The sequence below is a fragment of the Jaculus jaculus genome, chromosome 1 (genome assembly GCF_020740685.1).
Source record: "Jaculus jaculus isolate mJacJac1 chromosome 1, mJacJac1.mat.Y.cur, whole genome shotgun sequence".
NCBI classification, from domain to species: Eukaryota; Metazoa; Chordata; class Mammalia; order Rodentia; family Dipodidae; genus Jaculus; species Jaculus jaculus.
Window position 1 is genome coordinate 237,737,623 of NC_059102.1, and position 23,354 is coordinate 237,760,976.

The 23,354-nt window shown below is 35.0% G+C and overlaps 1 protein-coding gene across 7 annotated transcripts in view; it reads right to left on the bottom strand.

The window, feature by feature from the left end:
* The window catches only part of Rpgrip1l (RPGRIP1 like), a 126,957-nt gene that overhangs the window by 83,162 nt on the left and 20,441 nt on the right, over positions 1-23,354 (bottom strand). For all 7 annotated transcript variants that reach the window (XM_045152937.1, XM_045152960.1, XM_045152967.1 and 4 more), the window contains 7 exons: positions 18,155-18,260; positions 15,993-16,139; positions 14,547-14,620; positions 7,966-8,105; positions 2,017-2,123; positions 1,712-1,762; positions 421-600 (listed from right to left, as the gene is read on the bottom strand). In XM_045152937.1, coding sequence (XP_045008872.1) covers positions 421-600; positions 1,712-1,762; positions 2,017-2,123; positions 7,966-8,105; positions 14,547-14,620; positions 15,993-16,139; positions 18,155-18,260 — 805 coding nt within the window. The remainder of the gene's footprint in view (positions 1-420; positions 601-1,711; positions 1,763-2,016; positions 2,124-7,965; positions 8,106-14,546; positions 14,621-15,992; positions 16,140-18,154; positions 18,261-23,354) is intronic.

Here is a 23,354-nt window from a genome sequence, read left to right on the forward strand (position 1 = left end):
TAAACCATGGTGTCCTTATCTCAGGTGACTTATAGTTTAGAAAATTATGCTTGGTGATGCTCACAAACTGTAAATAAACACAATTCCAAATTCCTTTTTTGAGATAAGTTTTCATTTAGTTCATGGCTAACGGAAGACGCTTGTGGCAAGACTGCAAGGTAACTATGCCTCCTTGCCAAACCATGATGACACTATGGAGGTGAGTTTATTTCATGACTCAGTTTCTTAAGACAGAGTTAAATTATTCATTTTTAAACTATTCTAACTCTCTAGTTTCATGAATAAATTCCAGGGATGTAAGAATTCCTAATAGGTGGTAAGAGAATACACTACACTACAACAGATGATAATATAAGCTACCCCTTTGGGAAGAAAACCATAATAGAAAATATACCTTTTCAGTCTAGTGTCTGATATTACCTGGTAATCTTTGTTAATTCTGTGTTGCATAAGTAGCATGTTTCTTGTCTTTTCAAGTTCTTGTACTGTTTCTGCATGAGTTGCTTGCAGCTCTTTCATGGCATGGTCTAGATCTTTATTAGTTTTACTGTCTACTTTCTCTAAAAATAAAAGGTCTCCATTCTTTTGTTCTTTTTGAGCCTAAAGTAAAAACATATTTCATTAATGAAACAAGAATTTCTAGCAGGGCATGGTGGTGTACTCCTTTAATCCCAGCACTCGGGAGGCAGAGGTAGGAGGATCACTGAGCGTTCTAGGCCACCCTGAGAATACATAGTAAATACCAGGTCAGCCTGAGCTAGAGTGAGACCCTACCTTAGAAAACAAAAAAACAAAACAAAAAAAAAAAAAAAGGAATTTCTACAATATGACCATGTGAATTCTTACTTCTTATAGATAACACAGTGTTTCAGAACTAGAAAACACATTCCACTGATAATTCAACATTTTACTAAAGACAAGAGGGTACAAACCAATGTCTCTTACGGCAGAATACTACTACCTAGTTTTTTTTGTTTTTTTTTTCAAGGTAGGATCTTACTCTATCTCAGGCTGATGTGGAATTCACTATGTAGTCTCAAGGTAGCCTTGAATTCACGGTGATCCTCCTACCTCTGCCTCTTGAGTGCTGGGATTAAAGGTGTGCATGCCACCATGCCTGGCACAGCTTTTTTTTTTTTTTACATTTTTAATTTATTGGTTAGAGACAGAGAGGGGAATTGAGAGAGAGAGAGAGAGAGAGAGAAAGAGAGAGAGGGAAAAAAATGGGTGTGCCAGGGCCTCCAGCCACTGCAAATAAACTCCAGACACATGTGCCACATTGTGTGTCTGGCTTACATGGGATCTGGAGTTTTGAACCTGGGTCCTTAGGCTTTGCATACAAGTTCCTTAATTGGTAAGCCACCTCTTCAGCCCTACTACTTAGTTTTATATTCTGTCAGTCAAAAGGAAAGTGTTTGTTGAAGTTAAAATGCTTTAAGTAAGAGTGCTGAGGTCTATCTTAATGTAATGTTGATGTTCTTATGAAATATGCATATGCTGTGACTAAAAGTCACTTAAACCCCTTCCTGAGACTGAGTACTGAATTGATCCATGACATATGTACATGTATCTATTTAAATGTATGTACCAAGATGTACTAATTTAGAAGATGCACAAATAATTCTCTTCAACTACAAGGGTGACAGATGACGGTTAACATTATGCTCAGTTATATGTAGACATGAAATTCATGATTAAAATTTGAAGTTACCTTTATAAACAGGAGAGCTTCACTCAGTTCCTCAGCATTGAGGTCACTCTCCTGCAACACAGCAAGTGAAAGCTCACAAAGAGACTAATGGACAGTACAGACACCCCCCACTCTACATACAACCCTAATGGAACATATGATGCTCAAGGCCATGAACTTAAACAACCAAGTACACAAGGCATTCCAGCTCCAGAATATCCTTGCACAACATAAATTAAGTGATATCTTTGTATTCTCTTGCTTTGAATAGTGTTTTTCCATGCCTGAAACACATAAAGATTTTTAGCGAGGAAAAGAAAGTTCACCTGGTTGAAAAATTTCATGCGGTTTTTAAGCTCATCAAGTTGGTGCTTTTGTTCCAGGTACTGTAACTGCAGTTCTCTATTCTCCTGAATGAGCTTCTCATTCTGGTCTTAAAAACAAAGTCAACACAATTAGAAAGGAAGGTGAGAATTAGGGCTAAGAACACATCTTAAATTGCTTTAGTTCTGTCAGGGAGGAAATGGAGCCAGCGCCTCCACTATGGCAGCTGCTGAGGAGGGATGAGGAACAAATGCACACTTCATGTGTCTACCATATGATTCACTTGTGTATCAAGAACTAAAGACTTAAATTCATAGTACTAATATAAGGAAATTGTGGTCTCTGGGGCTTCAAAGAAATGTTCTACTTAAAATGCCTAAGAATATATGTTTCTAAGTCTATGATTTTTACTTACTTATAAATGGTCCTGAAAGGCATGCAAAAAAAATTTGTTTTAGTGTTCTAATTGACTTGTCCTCAGAATATAGTGTTTGAATTCAAATGAGGTAATTTATTCTATAACTCCAAATCTATAGTCTAATCAACTATACTTCTAACAAATCTGTTCCTACAGAAGAAACAGATTCTCAGCTATTAAAAGGCAGTATCAGTAATTACATAGTCTTTACTCTTTGGGTTCTTGGTAGCAGGCTACTGGCTTTCAGCCCTCGTTATCTGGGTTAAATGGCATTCATTCATCATGACCTACAAGCAGGGGTGAAAAAGGAGAGCTCAAAAAGACAGCAAATTTATAGACACTATTTTTCTTTTTTTACACTTTACATTAAATTTAACTTAAAAAATAGCCTAATTCTAGCACACTAATCTAGTGCATTCTTGAGTTGTGTATTTAAGTGTTCTCCCCAGTTGGCTTCCCTATGGCAATCAGTTTTCCTGCTTGTTGACTCTTTGTGGACTATGACATCCAAAGTGTCTCCATCAATTTCTTTCTGCTCTTAACAATTTATGTTCACTGTAAGCCCTGATTTAAAATTTTACATTTTTGTTTCCTTTGCTTAAATAAAATCAACACATTTGCCAAGCATTCTTTCCATGAATGCATTTACATTCTGACTGAATTTTATACAAAAATATGTTTTTGCCTTTTGCAAGGCTTTGTGTTCCCAAGCTTTAAATACTACATTAGTAAGAATACTAAAGTCTAAAGGAAATGGACTAAATGTGGTTGTTTATGGTGTCACATACCTCCTGGCAATCAGAGCATACACAAAGATGCATATATGTTTTAATATCAACTATAAACACTTCATCTTTGATGAAAGGTTATCCAATGGCCTAAGTTACTTATATCTACCAAACATGCAAGTAAAAAAGAAACTTTGAAGGTAAAGGTCAAATGCTTGTCTCTAAACTGAAAGTTAGTATTAATAATAAGTATGAATTCTTTTTCAAATTCTATTTTTGTATATGTGTGTGACCACAGGTGCTTGTGTGCCATGGCCCATGTGTAGAGCCCAGAGGACAACTCTCTGCGTGTTAGTCCTCAGCTTCACTTTATTTGAGGAAGGGTCTCTTATTGTTCAACACTGCAAATACCAAGCTGGCTGGCCTGTAAGCTCATGGGATTCTCCCATCTCTGCTTCCCATTTTGCTGTAGGAGCACTGGGTTTATAAACAATCACTAATGAGTCTGAGTCTGACTTACATGAGAGCTGGGGAAGGAGATCAGTGTGTGATGCTTGGAAGCCAGCACTTTACTCATTTCCCCCACCCATAAATATGAATTCTTAGGAGACAATCTTTTTTTTTTTTTTTTGTGGTTAGGGAATAGAATAAGAATGTGGGACTCAGGAGCTGTGCATGGTGGCATACGCCTTTAATACCAGTATTTGGGAGGCTGAGGATCACTGTGAGTTCGAGGACAGACTAAGACTACATAGTGAATTCCAGGTCAGCCTGGGCTCCAGCAAGAACCTACCTCAAGAAACGAAAAAAAAAAAAAAAAAAAAAGTGGGAGTTCTTGTATTTATCAGGCTAAAACAACAACTGGGCAGAATGACTGGTCAACAAAAACAAACTGTAATAACAATAAAGGAACTTGGAACAACAAAGTTTACTTTGTGGCCAACAAAATTAGAGATTTTAAGACCAAAAACTAAATTATAACCCAAATATACCATGTATTTTGGTTATTTTTTTCTAACCTAGTTTTATTCTTTTAATTACTTTCAGAGTAGGCTTCCTATGAAAGATATATTAATAGGTACAAATATAATTCTTTTTTTTATTTTTTTATTATTTTTTTGTTGTTCATTTATTATTTATTTATTTGAGAGCGACAGACACAGAGAGAAAGACAGATAGAAGGAGAGAGAGAGAATGGGCATGCCAGGGCTTCCAGCCTCTGCAAACGAACTCCAGACGCGTGCGCCCGCTTGTGCATCTGGCTAACGTGGGACCTGGGGAACCGAGCCTCGAACCGGGGTCCTTAGGCTTCACAGGCAAGTGCTTAACCGCCAAGCCATCTCTCCAGCCCCAAATATAATTCTTTAAATGTTTCCAACTTTTACTTATTTTTGTTTCAACAATGTCCCCATTCACTCATACTTTTTAAATACAGCATTATTTGTGGGAGGAACATCAGTGAGTACCAGTGACCCTTCTATTGAATTTATGTAGAATAATACATTATATTTTTCTTTTTCTCTTTAACTCTTGGGTCTTTTAAAAGTACAAAAATGCTAGTTTAAAGAGGAAGTAGACTTGCTGGATTGTAATATGAAAATGAGAGCACTGAGTACAAGATGAAAAATAACCCCCTTACCTCATGATCTGACAAAAGCAGGTTAAGCTAAACAGCATTTTATTCAAATGAGATAACATTTCACTTTTTAAAACTTGTGTTCTTCCAGCACACCATTAATAAAAGTGCAGAGAACAATTCTACTAAACAATTTTCAGAGCTCCTTTGTGCTAATATCTTCAGCTGTGATCAATATAACCATATGCATTATGCTGAATTATGCATTTCAGCTAAAGATAGAAAGGAACTTTCAAAAGCAAGCCCTTAAACACATGCAGTTAATTTAAGCATTAACCAAATGCAACCTACATTTACATATCCTTCCCCCGCATATTCACACAATCTGAAACTAATTTGTACCTTGAATAAAGAGGTGAGTATTCTCTAAAAATAATTTGCCAGTTAGATGAATGACTACAAGAAGCCAGGGAAACATCTTCTGGCAAAGAACACTTAGTACATGAAAAGGTAAATGTGTGAGGAGAGACTTCAAAGCAAAATGAGACAATTTTAAAATTTGTACCACAAGAAGGAACTTTCTCAGTATAAAATGATTTCTTTAAATAGATAATTTCAACTTTTTATTCCCCTAGAAAAATGATTAAAGGCTTTGTAGTATTTTTTTCTTATAATTTATTTTTACATTTTTATAAGACCTAAATCCTTAAGCTTTCAAAGTTTAAATATTCAAAGAAAATAACTGGAAAATAATAGTCTTACAAGTTTTTCTTTAGAAAATAATTGGACAAGTGGGTACAATATTGTGTAGAAAGATGTTGCTTATGAGCTTTAAAAGTAAATTGCTCAAAAATTCATCAAATGATTATTAAATAAGATATGGTATAGCCACATGCTGAAAAACTAATAGGCATTATAAATGGTGATAATATGAATTTAAGCTTATAGTCAAGGAATGATTTCACAAAATGTATTATACAACTATACCTATAAATATACTAACACCACCAAAAAATACGTAGAATTCTCATAGAATAATTAACTTGAGGGTTGCTGTGAAGCTCAGAGATTTGTATACTTAAAAAAAAAACAATTTATATTAATTACTTTCATTATTAAAAAAAATCTTCCTGGGCCAGAATAAGACCCTAGCTCAAAAAAAAAACAAAAACAAAAAAAAACAAAAAAAAAACACCAAACCCCAAAACCCCAAAAACAAACAAACAAAACAAAACAACCCCCCCCAAAAAAACCTCTGAGATAACCAGTTAAAAAATGAAGATGGGCTGCTTGTATTAAAATACTTTAGAAATTATAATACTTAAAAAGTAATAAGAACTCTAAGAATTAATCAGCAAACAAAGAAGTTAAAAGAGAAATTAAGATTCCAACCCACTAAGAAGAGTTTCTTTCTTGAGACCAATTCAGATGTCTAAAAGATAATCATTTTGGAATTCTTGATATTTAAGAAGGTATAGAATAGAAATTAAAAATATTTTTTTCTCTTTTCTTTTAAGAAGGAGCAATTTATCTGTTTTTGGGAGAGAACGTTGGAATTTAGCACACTTTTATTTCCTCCAGTGAACAAGAATTTATTGAGCAATTACCAAGGCAAAGGAGTATTAAGTACCTCATACTGTACATTAAAATCAGGAACCCACCAGGCCAGAAAACATGTCTCTATTTAATTCTACTCACAATTTCCAAGAAAAATTCATAAACAGTCTATCAATTAGTTCATTCACTTGACAGATAAATATTGACTGTATTTCATTGAAATAAAACTATATTGACTATGTGTTACTTTCTTAGGCTTGTTGAAATGTGAAAAATATGTCTCACCACAATTTCAAAATGTTATCACTTATAGATGCATTCCAATTTTACGGAGAATAAAATGTGGAAGATAATGTTCCTTTTAGTTAATAAAATAGGTATTATTATGTATAATAATATGTAAAATAAGTATTATTATTATAGGTATTATGGTAAGAATACTAAAAATGTAATTTTCTTGGCTGGAGACATGGCTTAGTGACTAAAGTGCTTGCCTGCAAAGCCTAAGGATCCATATTTAACTCACCAGGTCCCATGTAAGCCAGGCGTACAAGGTGAGGCAAGCATGCAAGGTTGCACATGTGCACAGGTGGCGCAAGTGCCTGGAGTTCGATTACAGCGGCTAGAGGCCTTGGTGAACCAATTTTCTCTTTCTCTCTCTTAAAAAAAAGATGGTCTTGTTGGGTTTGCCTCAAACACTATATATTTTTATATATTTTCTTATTGTGTTTACATTAAACTTTTTTTTTTTTTTGAGATAGGGTTTTATGTGGCCTAGGCTGGACTGGAATTTGCAATCCTCATGCCTTTGGTTCCAGAGTGCTGGGATTACAGGCAAGAGTCACCATGCCTGGACATGTGTGTCCAAGAAAAATCTTCATCCAATGTGTCCCAGAGAAGCCAAAAGGCTGGGCATCCCTGTTTAGGCATTCTAGTATAACTGAACTGCAAATATTCCAGAGCAGTGACTGTATTGCTACATTCTGTACTTTATCTAGTGGATGAGCAAACAAATAAAATACTTGAATCAAACTATTTCCCTCACTGGGCATCTATACGTACTGTGTGTATGTCTGGATGTGTATTTGACTTCTATGAGGCAGGAAGGCTAAGATCTGTGACATACTGTTTTAGTAGGGACATTTTAACAAAGCTGGTTCACAGAACAGAACTAGACATTTCACTATCCGAGATTTTTCCTGTTCAGTTATCAAAGCCAGCAAGGAACTACTTCTGCCAGCCTGTCACTTTCAATGCTATTTTTTTCTCCACTGCAGTTGCCACCACCTGCCATATTACATATTTATTTAGCTATTGTTGATTTCTCCCCATTAAATTTATGTTTCATGAAGTTAGGGTCTTTGTTTTATTCTGCTGCATACCCAGAATTTAGTGGTAGCACTCACCAGTGTTCAATAAATATTTGTTAACCATTGAATAACAAAAGGCTCAGAGTTTAGGAAAACTAAACAAATTAAAGACAACGTGAATAAAAGTAAGCGTGAGAAATAAACAATTCCTTTGGCATATGTATTATGGGCTGACTAAGGGCAATGTTGAACAGTTACTTCTGATGGCTACTAATACAGGGTGACTGGTGACCAGTAGGCACACAAATACTCTGTGAATAAACATGGGATGTCTGAGTATGTCAGTTTACTTTATACAGTACCTCTTTCCATCCTTAATTTGTCAAGGACTTCAGTTCTGTCTGTTAGGTCAGACTTTAAGGCAGTCTCCAGCTGAGCAATCTGCACTTTCAACTGCTGCTCCTTTAACTTCCACTGTTCTTCATGCGCAGCCCCGAAGGCACTGCAAAACACACGTGACAGGCAAGGAGAGCTGGGATATCAGCTTCAACCGAAATAAAGAGAAAGCTTTTAGTGGCACAGAGACCACTGTCATCATGTCTTAGGAATTAAGTAAACATATGCTGGTCTGCTGCTGTTGAAACCGAGGCGCCTTTCTCAGGCTGCGGTTAGGGAACATGAAAGAGTTTGTGGGATGAGCAAAGGAACTGGCCTTAATTTAGAGCTCTAAAGTCAGAAAAGTTGGCAGTGTGCAGCATTTGTGGGACTAGTAAAGGAATTCAGATACTGTACATACTCCAGAGGAATCCACATTTCCAAACCTCAGCAACTGATGCCAGGCAGAGCCATTCTCTTCTCTTTACAGGCCCTGTGAATACTGAGAAAATGCCTCTTTCCACCTGATGTTGAATTCTGTGAAATGCCTGAGTCTGTGATAGTACATATTTATAAAATGCTGGCCACAAAATGACAGTACGTCAAACCACAAGGCAGTAGCTCTGGTATTAAGAAGTAATGCAGTTTTATAAAAAAAAAAAATACACAAGCTGGGCGTGGTGGCGCATGCTTTTACTCCCAACACTTGAGATGTCAAGGTAGGAGGATCTCTGTGAGTTCGAGGTCACCCTGAGACTACATAGCGAATTCTAGTTAAGCCTGATCTAGAGTGAAACCTTGAAAAACCTAACAAAACAAAACACAAAACAGCTGGGCATGGTGGTACATGCCTTTAATCTCAGCACTTGGGGAGGAAAATGTAGGAAGATGGCCCTAAGTTTGAATTCTAGGTCAGCATGGGCTAGAGTAAGACCCTACCTTCAAAAACCAAAACAACAACAAGGAAAAATAGGCTAAGAACAACTTTACTTGTAACATCAGTGTCCTATATGTTAAAAGAATTATGAAGACAGAATTACTATTCCTTCAGAAATTATTATTATTTTTTTTGAGGCAAGAGCCCTTGTATCCTAGACTGGTCTTAAAATAGCATGCAGCTAAGGATAATCTTAAACTTCTGATCCTCTTGCCTCTACCTTCTGAGTGTTGAGATTATAGGTACATGCCACCACACGTGGTTTATGCAATGCTGAGGATCAAATGGAGAGCTTCATATATCCTAGGCAAGTGCTCTACCAACTGAGCTACATGCTCAATCCTAAGCAGTTTTAACTAAGAACAAGATAAGAAATAACTACAAGGCATGGAGGTAGATCATTCCTCCAGTGTGTCCTGGATGGGGCAGTCAGGGGGAGTTAAAAACAAAGGGCTTAGGGCCAGGAATTCATGTTTCCATAAAGCTCCCCAGGTGATATCCAGGTTTTGGAAAAACTGCTCATGATCTGCATTTCAGCAGAAAACCATTATCTGTGAAGCTTGATATGACTGAATAATCACCAGCAGCTTTGACCCTTCTACTTATTTTAAACCCAGTAAATGACAAAAATTTACCAAATCTGGTTTTATAATGATGATTAAGTAAATGGAAAATAAATGTACTATTGAAAATTGCCCTTAATGTTGCTTCCAGCTAGTCTTGAGAATTTATTCCAAAAGGGATACTTTTCTAGGAGGCATAATTTTCCAAAGAGTAAAACAGTGTATTCATTTCACAGTTTGAATATTTTTGTGGCATTTAAAATCACATATCTTTGAAAATCAGTGGAATTCTAGAAGCTCCTCTAAATATGACATTTGTATCACCTATCCCTGTTTTCACTTCATATATGGAGCTTCAAAGAATGCAAGCATCTGATATGTCAGTATCTTCAGCTAATTTTATCAAAGAATTAGTGCCTAAGCTGAAATGAACTCCAAATAAAAAAAATTCTTCAATGTAAACAGTGTTCCTTTGTAAGTTCACTTAAAAATAACACATATCATTGCTGTGTCTCACCAAATTACATACAGCAAGCATACATCTGCATAAATGTGAATACATATATATGTGCATGCATGTCATGTATTATTAGAAACATATACCACCCGAAAAAAAATTAGCATGATGAAATAGGCACGACTATGTATTATATCAGATGCCAAAAATTAGAAACAGTAGTGTTCCAACAGCATAAGTACCAGCAAAAAGATCACCAACAGCTAATCTGGCAGAAACATCAGAAGCTGTATGTGTTTAAATTAAGAACAATTTAGCAGCCTGGTTTTTCCAAACCCACAAAATACTAGTGTAAATCAGCATAAGTCAATCTGAATTTAGTCCACTGCTATCTTCCCTCTAAATTTAGGATTACATTCCACTGGAGTTTCATGAGGAATTCCTTTTGAGTTTACTGTATTCCTCTATGCTTGGAGCCATCTGTGTAACTATAAATGCTGAGCCACATCTGGCTCCATTTTCTTTGTAAGGGCTGTGTACACAATTAAATCTGCATATGAGAAAAGCCTAAGAGTCTTTTATTCATGAAAATGTTTTCATATATTGCCAACAGTGACAATGGAGAGGATGATTGTTTTTGTACCCATTTTACTGTTACATTCTGTGACAAGAGTGATAAAATGTCAGTCTACAGGGAATGACTATTGGTGCCTGTGGTCACTGGCATGGCCATTGGATGCTCTGGGTTTTAGCATACTGTAAATGCATACCCTTGATCAAAAACATGATTAAGATCAAAATTTAAAAAAAATTATCCTTTCCATGCTTACAGAAAAAATTCTGTTTGTTCCAATTTTCAAGGATACTTTATGTGAGACATGAGGGAGAATAAATCCCGAGTGTCTCATAAAGAAATTCACAGGTACTTTAGACAGGCAGACTGCCAGCAACAGGGGCTCACATAAAGAAACTGATCACAGAGATTCTATGGGTGGCTAGCACTGCTCTTTCAATTTTAAATATTAGATAATTATGTCAACATTAAAAACTGGATGTGCCCATATTTTTTTCATGCGTGTGGGTGCACATGTAAAATGCCCGTGAATACTGATGTCAGAGGTTGGTGTCATTGTCTTCCTCATTCATTTTGCATATTATTGTACTGAGACAGGGTCTTTCACTTGAACCCAGAGCTTGGGGATTTGGCAAGCCTGCCAGGGGAGCCCTATCTCTACCTCGAGGGCACCGGGATTATAGGCCTGCTGTTATGCCCATCTTACTAGAGATCTGAAGTCTGGCCTTCATACTTCAGTAAGTACTTAATCCACTGAGTCTTCTCTCTAGCCCTCAATGTGTCCAATTCTTAAAAGAATTCTTACACTATTCAAATGCTAGGTGAATTTTGTTTTGTAAAAATAAGCAGTAAATCAGCGTCTCTTGAGGAATTAGCACTTTAAAATCACTTTCAGCAGAGTCACTGGCCCCAATCTTAAGTTGACAACTGGGAAGGTGGAGGCACTGGCAGTGGTGTGTGTGTTCAGAGGAGTGGAGACGCTCCCAAAGTGTAGTAAAACCTATGTTTTAATAAGTTTTCCAGGTTATTTTGCATTTTGGTGGAGGACTATTGCATTCATTAGTTACATGGCCCCCAAAGCATGCTAATTTTAAAAATGGAACACAGCTTTACCATATTATAGTATGAAGTTTCTTTCTGACCAAATTGGAAGATTTAATTGCAAAAGGGTTATTCCAAACTTTTAAATTGAACATTTCTTAAAGTTATTATTTCTTGGCATTATATCAAAAATGTTTTAGCATATTAAAAATGCTCATACCAAATACTAACATGAGGGTTTTATCTTACCACATGATTCTCTAATATGTCATATGTCAAGTAATAAACACACTGAAAATTTCATTTGAGAAAGGAAGATGAGAATTCAATCTGCAAATCATATTTTTCTCCTGAACACTAGCCAAGTTTGAATAACCAACAAATGCTATTCTCTTTGAAAACATGCTATCATTATGACTAACCAAAGTGGATGTATATAGTTGCTGGTGAACACTGGTTGTAGGTGACAATAAGTCATGGTGCTATGAAGGCTACAATGAATCCAGGGACAATGGTGACTGTAGGTTCTCTAACTCTCAAAAATTCTGTAATTGTACTTACTATTACATGTATTTGTTGATATTAGATTTCAGTGCCATTGATTTTTTGACAATGTTTTGACACTCATTTGCTTCCATATACCTCATATAAAAATTTTAGTGCAAGAAGCACAACGAATCAGTTTTTAGTGTAACAGGGAAAAAAGGCAGCTCACACACAAACCATTTTTTTTTTAAAACCTTGAAAGCTAGATTTACACTCTTAGATTGTCTTCTAATAGGGAAAGATAAAGTTTTATGGTGATTAAGTATGAGAAGAATGTGACTTATCAAAATTTCACTTATGTATTACTCCCAGCTAAGTTTGATTCTTTTTAAATCCCAAGAAAGTATGTTTAGTAAATTCTCAAAATAAACAAGTTAAAGAGTCAAATGGCAACTACCTTTTGTATTTCAACCATGTTATATTATTTGTAGTTACAAGATGTTCAAGGTAGACATAAATCCACCAAAATTCTTGAATAAATGATAGAACCATTATTTCATTAATATTTCTATTTCACACAATTTTAAAATGTAATGAAAATAAAAAGACATAGTGAAAGACCGGGGAAAAGCACTCAAAGTTTAGAGTCAATCCTACAATGGCACCTCAGCAGTGATATGTGACTGACCAAGTTTCTACATTTTTCTGGTGTTTCAATTACCTTCTTTATAAAATACACATCATATTATCTTTTCTATCATCAAAATACTGCCTGTATAATGACATTTGAATTTTCCAAACACAGAATTATGAAGTATTTATATATCAATGTAAATATATGTACTATTTCATAGAGATGAAAAAACACCAGGCATAATTGATTCTTTAGATAAAACTAATTAAGGTTGATTAGAAAGGGATCAGAATAAACTTCGGGGCAAAATGACTGGAAGAAGCTGTGAGGCAAAGTTCACATAGCTTGAGGGCCCTGCATATTATTTAAGTAGTGTCCCACTATTGGCAACTTTTAAGATAGTAGGCTACTGCACAGAGGTAGCTGAAATTCATAGGTAAACAGCATAAAAAATACAAACCACTGGACTAATGTTCAACACTATAACTTAGTAATGTTTCCAGATAACCAAGATAAAAGCCTATTCACTCCCCAACTCCTTCAAAATGATAATTTAAAAATGCAAATTTAATTTTAAAATATAAATGATGCAATTGGATAAATTTATAGCTTAGATTGCTATTTTCAGAATATCGTCAATAGGGAGTAATTCTTGATTACCAGCTATAACATATATACTTATGCTGAATTTAAAGCCTGTATTTATCATAATATATTGAAAAATTTTTTTAAATTGCACAACACATTTATTCATAAAAAGATATTGGCATTGTTTATCCAGACTTAGCTGTGTAATAGAATTTTGTTTCTAACATTACCTGAAGGGGTTAATATGCTAAAACGCCATAATTATGAAACATATTAAGAATTGAAATTGAAGCTGCCATTTAAATTTTACCTTGAGGGCTAAAGAGATGGCTCAGTGGTTAAGACGCTTGCCTGCAAAGCCTAACAAGCCAAGTTTAATTCCATAGTACCACATAAAGCCAGATACAACAGAGTGGTGTATGTATCTGGAGTACGCTGGCAGAAGCTGGAGGCCCTGGCATGCCCCTTCTCTCTGTCTATCTTTCTTCAATTTTTCTCTGCTTGCAAATAAATAATAAATAAAATCAATTTTATTTTGAGGATAAGATGCCTGTGCTTCTTTTTATAAGGAACACAGATAATTGTAAGTAAACACCTTTCTTTCCTCTTTAACATAATCATTCTCAGCTAAATAAGCTGGTAAGCCCAGTGGAGAGACCAAAGAAGGTTCAAACCAAAGTTCTAATAGTTCATAAAATATTCTTAAAGGGATTTCTTTTTTGTTTTATCTTCCTTGTTTGGAATCTGGGCATTTAAAGTACCTATATTCCAAGGAGTTTACACAACTGAATGTAGAGTATCCCATGTAGCATTTACTAGCCTGTAGTTTGTGTTTAGTAACTAACAGTGCTTGTTCTGCATGGTAACAGACTACTGGTTAGGTTAAAAACTTCTTAGCGATGACTTACAAAAGCTTCTTTTATGTTATTTATTTTAATATTTTCATTGATCTATTTGAGACAAAGAGAGTAAGAGATACAGAGAGAGTGAGTATGAGTGCATCAGGGTCCCTTGCTGTTGCAAACGTACTCCAGACGCATGTGCCACTTTGTACATCTGACTTTATGTGGGCACTGGGAAATTAAACCCGGACCATCAGGCTTTGCAATCAAATGCCTTTAACCACTGACCCATCTCCTCAAACCAGTATTTTCTTTTATAAAGCAGTGTATTTTTCCATGATTTATTGTTAATTCTTTAATAAAAATTACATATTCTGACAACAAATACTTTGATTAAATAAAAAGTTCAAGCAAGGGAATAAAAAACACATGGGTTCATGATTTACCTGTTATAAAGTTTATCACAGTTTTCCTTTAAAAGCTCTCGTTCCTTTTCTAAATCATTAATTCTATCCCGCAGCTAAAACGAAATAAAATTACAAAGAGTTTGCATGGTATAGTGGTCAGCACGTTGAACTATGAAAATAAATTCCACATTAGGTGATTATCATATCAAACTACATGGATAAAAGAACCACGAGAAAGAGGGCAGTATATTTCAGTCCCCAGTTCCACACTGCAGATGCTAACTAGACCACGTATAGTGTCTGTATTTAATTCAGCACTGATTTTCTCCACATTGTTAAATAAACATGAAATTAATATTCCTGTTTTAATTTAGTAGAAACGTATGCACTACTTTATGGCAACATGTGCCAGAACTCAATAAAAAATGTGTTAAGAGCTTTCTGTTAAGTCTCTGGAAACATAATATTTTTACTTTCTACCAAGATGAGTTCCATCATTATATTCATTTTGCATTAACTTCCAATTGGCCCATAAAAAAAATAAAAGTATTAGCTTTTCTTGGAGTTCATAGCTCAAACAAGTTGTTCTAATCACTATTTAATCTGAAGACACAATTTCTCATGTTACCTGGAATTTACAAACAGCCAGTAACAAATCTTATGAACAAAGTATATTCCTATTTTTATCCCAGTGAGAGTAATATTTTCATAAATAAACTTGGAACAGCAATTAGATCTTTATGACTAAAATGCAGATTGCTATACTTGAGCATTTAAAGTTTTAATCATAAATAAAATTTGTGGTATATATATATACATACATACACACATATGTATATATACATACACACACACACACACACACACACACACACACACTTATTTTGCAATGGAACAGATTATTTAAAATTCAGTTCTATTCTCAATATTCTTTTTTGATGTCAGTATGAGATAGTAAAAGATTCTCATGAGATCAGAACAGAGGTATGCAACTTATTTCATTTTTACTTTCCTTAGGAAAAAGTTTAACAGCCTACAGAAAATAAACGTGCTCACTGGGAGATACAAGCAGCAACAATAATAGAAGGATAGATTTTCAAACAACTTCCCAGAAAAAAAAAATAGGTAATTTCACAAAATTGGTGATATTGCAGAGTGTAAGACTGTCTCCTCAGAAACATATGCTATCCTATAATTTCATTTTGGTATGTAACTCAAATGACTAATAAGCTGTCATATTTAATAAAGTTAAGTTCCATAGGTAATCTGACATCAGATGTATTTTCATTTTTCTCCAGGATCTTTAATCAGAATATTTGCAGGCATTTCCAAGCATGAATTTGTCATTCATGTTGTATTAACTGCTGAATTTTGCTGCACTCCAAATACTATGTACAGAGCTTAGGATTTTGAAATAAAGACAGTATTTGAAACACAGTATTTGAGTTCTCAGGCAGCAGATGAGCAGACGCGGTGGGAACTTACCTCTTCTATTCTTCTTTCAGAGAATGTCATGGACTGGAGCTGCTTCTCAAGGCTGCAGCACTTCAAACGCTGCTCTTTAAGCTGCATGTTTAGCTCGTCTCCATTTGCCATCAAGGCATCATGGCTGACCCTGAGAGTTCTTTGCTTCTAAAACAACCAAAAAGGAAAAAAAAAATATAAGTATTATTTTTAGATTATGCTTTGAATAAATAGTCATAAGCCTGCCTTCTCAAGAGAATTTACTTTTGAAGTTCTCACTTTACAGTTTATTCTTCAGATCATAAATAAGTCATGTGTACTACTTATAGTGGGGAGATACTCTCAACTTAAGTGTGACATGAGAAAGAAAATAAAGGGTTACTTAGTAGGCATATGATGTAACTGTTTTTGTCCTTTATTTGTAACTAGTTTTTCACTTGTTAACCATGACCAGTGAGTAAACTAGGTTTAGGAACGATTTTCTTTTTCCTTTTTACTACAGTTTATAGTGGTTAGATTTGCTATCTAAAAATGTTTCAGCATGGGTTAAAAATGCTGACCGCTGACATTCAAACTGAAAGAATCTGCCATCACATATAAACAATTCTAGGTGGTTAGCTTTTGATTTTAATACAATTAAGTTTTTGAGTTCAGCAAAATAGTGACAAACTCCTAATTTTAAAGAATAGCTTATTTGCGAACGTGCTTTATATTCAATCTAATATACTTAAAAAGGTAACTAAATGTCTTTTCAAAGAGACCATATGACCATAACATGCAATGCCTCATCTTCCCGTTCAAGTCACTTAAGTTTTATTTGAATTATTCTCAGCTCATTTGAAAGAAACCTGTTTATTGGGTTACTTCAGGTTAATTTTTGCTGCTCTTGTATTATTGTAGAACACTACCTTTAGTGAGCATCCTCAGTGCTTCTCACCTCACTAAGGCTGACAGACCCAACCTCTCAAATCTTTACTCTGACAGTTCCCAAAGGAGGTGCTTGTACAGCAGCAGTACTGTATTGGTATTGGAGCAGATACGTGAGGTCACTATTAAATGGAATTCAAGAGTAAATATGATAAAAAATATAAAGTAACTTTTCATTTCCTTTCTTAATTCCTTACTTTAGATATATGGCTACATGTAGTTTTTGTTTTCTCATTCTGTCTAGATGTAGACGATGGTACCAGTTCCACTTACTAAATCATTTTCCTCTCTTACAAGCTTGTGTATTGATATAGAAGTTGGTAATTGGCATTTAAGGAGGTTCTTGCAGGATGGAAAAGATCATTCAGAGAATTGTTTAAAAATATTTAGCTATTTAGAAGCACACTTAGGCTTCATATGACCCAACGCTTTACATCAATATACCACTTTTTGTCTCAGTACTTCAAACAGAGCATTGCTTGATATAAATTTTAATCATCTGGTATGTTTTGCAATTCATTAATTTCAAGACTTCTGTTAACTATGTAGTGCCAATAAACAGGAGCCGAATGAGGGCACTTTCCTGTAGGCACAGTCATTTAAAAAGCAACCCTAATGACACAGAAACCTAAGTACTATCAACTTAAATACACTGATTGCTGGCATGAGTACTCAAGTATTTTCGGATGATGGTAGAGACCAAAAAAATTCAAAATAAACAAAATCCACATCAAAGAAAGATTTAACAGAACATAATTATTGATCTAATCATAACTCTGGTCTATCTTTGATATTTTATACATGAGTGGAAGTGAAGATATGTCCAAGTACAGCGCTATGAACCCATAATGAATTCAGAAAAAGGAGTAAAATCACATGATGGATGTACTTTTTAAGATGATAAAGATATTTATAAAAGCCTAAGCTGTTAACTTTTTAGTAATTGAGTTATAAATAACAGCATATGCTGATAAATTATATATATTTAATATAGTAATCTTTAAAAATTATCTTTTTTTTTGAGGTAGAGTCTCACTCTATCTATCCTAGGCTGACCTGGAATTTACTATTTAGTCTCAGGGTGGCGTTGAACTCATGGTGATTCTTCCATCTCTGCCTCCCGACTGCTAAGATTAAAGGTATGTGGCACCATGCCTAGCTTAAAAATTAACTTTCACTGTAATGACAATTATCCAAAAACACAAATATAATTTTTAAATAATTTTTGTCTATGTATAATGAAATTATCACAGTACCTCTTGAAGCTGAATAAATTTTCCTTCCATTACTGAAAGAGCATTGCTTTTCTCCACTAGTTGCTTATGAAGTTTAATCATTTCTACATTGTCTCGAATATTTGACCTTCACATTTATGTTTAAGAAAAAGACAAAAGTAAAAAAATCTAAGTGAAAGACAAAAAAGAATAAAACACAAAGCAACAGTCACAGTTTATTTACCTGTATATCAGTCGCTAAGGATCTTAAATTATTATACATATCCTACAACATTATTAATAGAAAATGCTAAGTCACTATTTTTAGACAGATCAGTTTTTGAACTTGTACAGACAGATACTCTGAGTCTTAAGGGAGCACCCAAACCTGATGATAACGTTGGCTCTATAGCAAACAGCAGAGACCTAAAGTAATTTTAGGATGTCTTGAAGGCTGGCATGAAAACACATCAGTTTTCAGCATAGCAGCGCCTCGCCAGCAGCATTTCCCTGTACTTGGAGAAGGACTATCATGCTGCCTTTCCCCAAATAAAAAATAGGCACTAGAGCCCTTCGTTTTTCTACTATTCCCTTGAAGCAACAATACCATAAGATTATCATTTATTGGAGTTTCCTCTTGGAGTTTAAACTTTTCAAACTATTTCCAAAAAAGTGACTTAGCATTTTATACTAATAATGCCCAAAGCTGGCATTTAAATATGTTGCAGATGTGCCTTTAGCTGTAAGAGATTATTTGATGTCCATAGGGTATATCGAAACTCTATATGCTGCAATACTATTTTGTATTTTTCCTACTGAGATTAAAGCAAACGCAGAATTTAACAGGAAGATCTTGTTAAAGGTTAATCACAGATCTAAATGAATACCTGTTTTCAAAAGGCATTTATTTTCCTGACAGAAAATGTTTCTTGACTTAATGTTTTACTTTTAAATTGTGAAGTCAGACTTTAGTTTTAAAGAAATATAGATATAAAAATTTAAAATTCAGAAAATTACTTCAGCATTTAAAATAAGTAATTTTACTTCTAAAAGTTATCTAGTATACACATATTGGAAAAATTGTCACAATGCCCTACTGGAACCAGCAAATGGACTACAAAGCTCACACATCTGTAAACCAGCTGAGGACTTGAAATACTTAATTTTCCTCTTTGATATTTGAAAGTTCATTGTATTTTGGCATTGGACAGTTAGTTGTCCTTGCATAGAAGACAAACAAGTCCAAGAACCTGGATCCTTCCCAGGGCACCGTCTTAACACAGTGTTAAAATAATTATGTGTCTAAAACACGCTGTGTAGCAGTTTCTAGTACAAATTCAACAGTGTGCTTACTAACACTCCCCTCCTTGCTATATTTGTTCACTAAAATACATATAATATGAAAAACAATGTACTTTAAATAAGGCTTAAAAAATACCTTTCAATCCTAAATATGGAAAAATATTTTGAAGCCAAAATACAACTTACTTATTTACCTTAGAATTATTTGGCTTAACCACTTAATAGTGAGTGACATTTATTGAGAAGGAAGGACCAAGTATGACTCAAATAATTTAAAATCTTTAATTTAATTTAATTTCTTTTTTGGTCTTTTCAAGGTAGGGTCTTGCTCTAACCTGATTTGGAATTCACTCTGTATTTTCAGGGTGGCCTCAAACTTAGGATAATCTCCTACCTCTGCCTCCCAAGTGCTGGGATTAAAGGTGTGCACTACCACACCTGGCTTAAAAATATTTATTAATTAAAGGGTTGGAGAGATGGCTTAGCAGTTAAGTGCTTGCCTGTGAAGCCTAAGGACCCCGGTTCAAGGCTCGATTCTCCAGGACCCACGTTAGCCAGATGCACAAGGGGGTGCACGCGTCTGGAGTTCATTTGCAGTGGCTAGAGGCCCTGGAGTGCCCATTCTCCCTCTCTCTCTCTCTCAATCTGTCTCTTCCTCTCTCTGTCACGGTCAAATAAATAAATCAAAATAAACAAAAAATATTTATTAATTAAATTAATTAAGTTATTAATTAAAATATTTCTTATATTTGTTTCAGTTTTTTTTAAAGTGGGGGAGTGCTAGGGGTTGAACATAGGCAATATCTCTGATGTTTTGTCTTCTAAGAGAAAATCAAATATATTTAAAAATTAACTCTAAATTTATATTACTAACAGATTAATTTCAACAATCTACTCAGCTACATAGAGTCACAGAAACAACAGCTTTCAACTTTGGCTTTTCTTTGTAAGGTAAGGAATGAGCAAGTGTATTTAAAAAAATTCTAGTGGTTAACTGACTGATGCTTTATTGAGAATATTCCTAAGCTCCCTGGAGTTTAAAAGTACATACAAGTCAAAATCAGCAATGTGGTAACTCTGACGCTGTTCAAGGTATACAATGAAATCAACTCACTATTGACCATCAGCTTAATCTTCTCACATAGATTAATTATGGTGAAAAGAATAAGGATGGAGGTGATAAGGCGGCAGGGAGAGTTGATAAAGAGTATGAGAAGGATGTTGGATGCAAGAGGTGGACAATCCAAGACTTAAATGCCTATGGAGCCAGGCCTCAGGCTGGGTTCCTTTGAAAAAGAGATACAGTGCTAATGTATTAGCAGTTAAAAGATCTCAATGAAATACTTTTGTTTGCTTATAACAAGCCACAACAGGAACAGAACATGTGTAGGAGGCTGACATGTCAACAGAAAGAACAATGCATGGTGCAAGCAAGCATTCAGATGAACGGTGACAGTCATGCCACAGTTTGTACATGCTGCATTACACGTGGTGAAATAATCTGCAAACAGATATTAAGCACACTAATTAAATGCTTTGTAAAAATAAATTTCTCAAAAATTTCAACAAGGGTTTTCAAAAAACTACAATTACATTGGAAAATGTTGTGACTATTTTTTTTGATTTCTTTTTTACAGACATGATTTACAATTATGATCAAATCTGAAACTATGAGAAGAATTGTTGGCTCATCTCTAGATTAAAAACAAGCTGAAATAAATTGGACTTTATGTTGAAAAAAGTAATCCAGCTCAACAACCTGTGTGCCAAGTTTCTCTCATATAATTTGAAACAGTCAAGCAATAAACTAGAAAAAGGAATTTCTAATGGAAGCCTTGAAAACACTTGACTCCGGCTGTGCTACTGGTGCCACCATAAATTCAGAAACATAACACCTCACACACATGGGCGGGCAGAGGAGACCCTTCTGTGCTGCTATGTAATGTACTGCCTAGTATGGAAGCTCACAAAACAAAGCTCTTTGCTCCAATGAAAGTTTCATATATTTCATTCCTTGAACATGCTACTCCTCTCCACTGCCCCACCAACACTTCATTCTTTGTTACATAAGGATTATTAAAGCTACAAGAATCCTCTCAAGTTTTAGAGTCTAAAATGTTATAATATAGTATGTACTGCTACTTAGAAAAGAAGGCTATATTACACAGAAACTGAACTGTGAGATTCTGGGAAGTAGTTGGGTCAAATATTTATAAAATAGAATGGAAAGGATCTCTTTGAGTCATAGTTTTAGTCTGGTTAAATCTAACATAAAGCTAAAACAAACCTTAATGTTAAAAAATATTTCTTTTCTTTTTAAACAATGGTACATACTCTGTGAGGAGATTGATGAAAGGCATGTAGGCCATTGTTATACAGAAAAACAAAACAAAACAAAACAAAACAAAACAAAACAAAACAAAACAAAACAAAACAAAACAAAACACAACACAACACCTCAAGCAAGGGTCTTCTGACTAGGACTACAGAAGCTGCTAGTAAATTGAATAGAATAAACCTTCACTAAAATTTCCAAGAAGAGTATATTTGAATGTTAATAGTTTGGCTCAAAGCTGCCACTTGAGATCACAGGTACAAATAGCTTCCTGATTTAAGACTGCATAAAGGAACAAAAGGTGTCTGTGTATGGTACTTGCCAATGGATCATAACTTTTCTGTTGTGTTGGGTCAAACTATAAATTAAGTCAGTATTTTCCTTTTTTTTTTTTGTAGCCCCAAAGTAATGTTTAATGAAGGATACTTGCATAGTACATCAAGGCAGTTTTAAGCAAAATGATTAAATATTGATAAGATTATACAAAACATCATACTGAATTTCTTAAGGGATTTAACCATCGCCAATTCCAGGAATTGCTTGAAAGTGCTCATACTATGTGACATCATTCATATTTTGGAAGTAAAAGGGCTAAGTTGAGGCCAAATGTTGAAAAGATTTTATGATTGGTGATAAGTTATCAAGTCATTTATGGTATCAAGTACAAAATTTGTTTGTCAAGTCAGTTTTTAAAAAATCATCCATAGGTACAAGGGGGACATCCTGTGAGGCTTTCTACATGCATGTAGTCATAACTGTATGAAGAGATGGGATATTCCTCAAGACTGGTTGGAGATAAGTGTAATCCAAATCCTGGCTCATTATCTGCAGATGGCCATTTTTATGATCAAATTTAATAACCTTTAATTGGAGATTCAGAGTGATAGGAAAGGGAATCTGGGGCTTGTAGTTAGTAGGAAGCTGTAAAAATGAAGTGAAATTGGTTTTGTATTGTTTTTATATTATTTAAAAATATTTTATTAATTTGAGAAAGAAAAAGGGGAGGGGAGAGAGAGAGAAAGAGAGAATATGGGCACACCAGGGCTTCCAGCCACTGCAAATGAACTCCAGATGCATGTGCCCCTTTGTGCATCTGGTTAATGTGGGTCCTGGGGAATAGAACCTGGGTCCTTTGGCTTTGCAGGCAAATGGCTTCATTGCTAAGCCATCCTCCATCCCTGTTTTTATATTATTTAAAAAAATTTTTTTGTTTATTATTTATTTATTTGAGAGTGACAGAGAGAGAGAGAGAGAGAGAGAGAGAGAGAGAGAGAGAGAGAGAGAGAGAGAGGAAGAGAGGGAGAGGGAGGGAAGGAGGGAGGGGGGGAGAATGGGTGCATCAGGGCTTCCAGCCACTGCAAACGAACTTCAGACGCGTGTGCCCCCTTATGCATCTGGCTAACATGGGTCCTGGGGATTCGAGCCTCAAACCAGGGTCCTTAGGCTTCACAGGCAAGCTCTTAACAGCTAAGCCATCTCTCAAGCCTTGATTTTATATTCTTACACAATTATTCCAATCCAGCTGTTTTATAATAAGTTCCTTCAAAACTATTAGAGAAAATTAATGGCATGGAACAGACCTTTGATGAATACAAAGTGAAACAT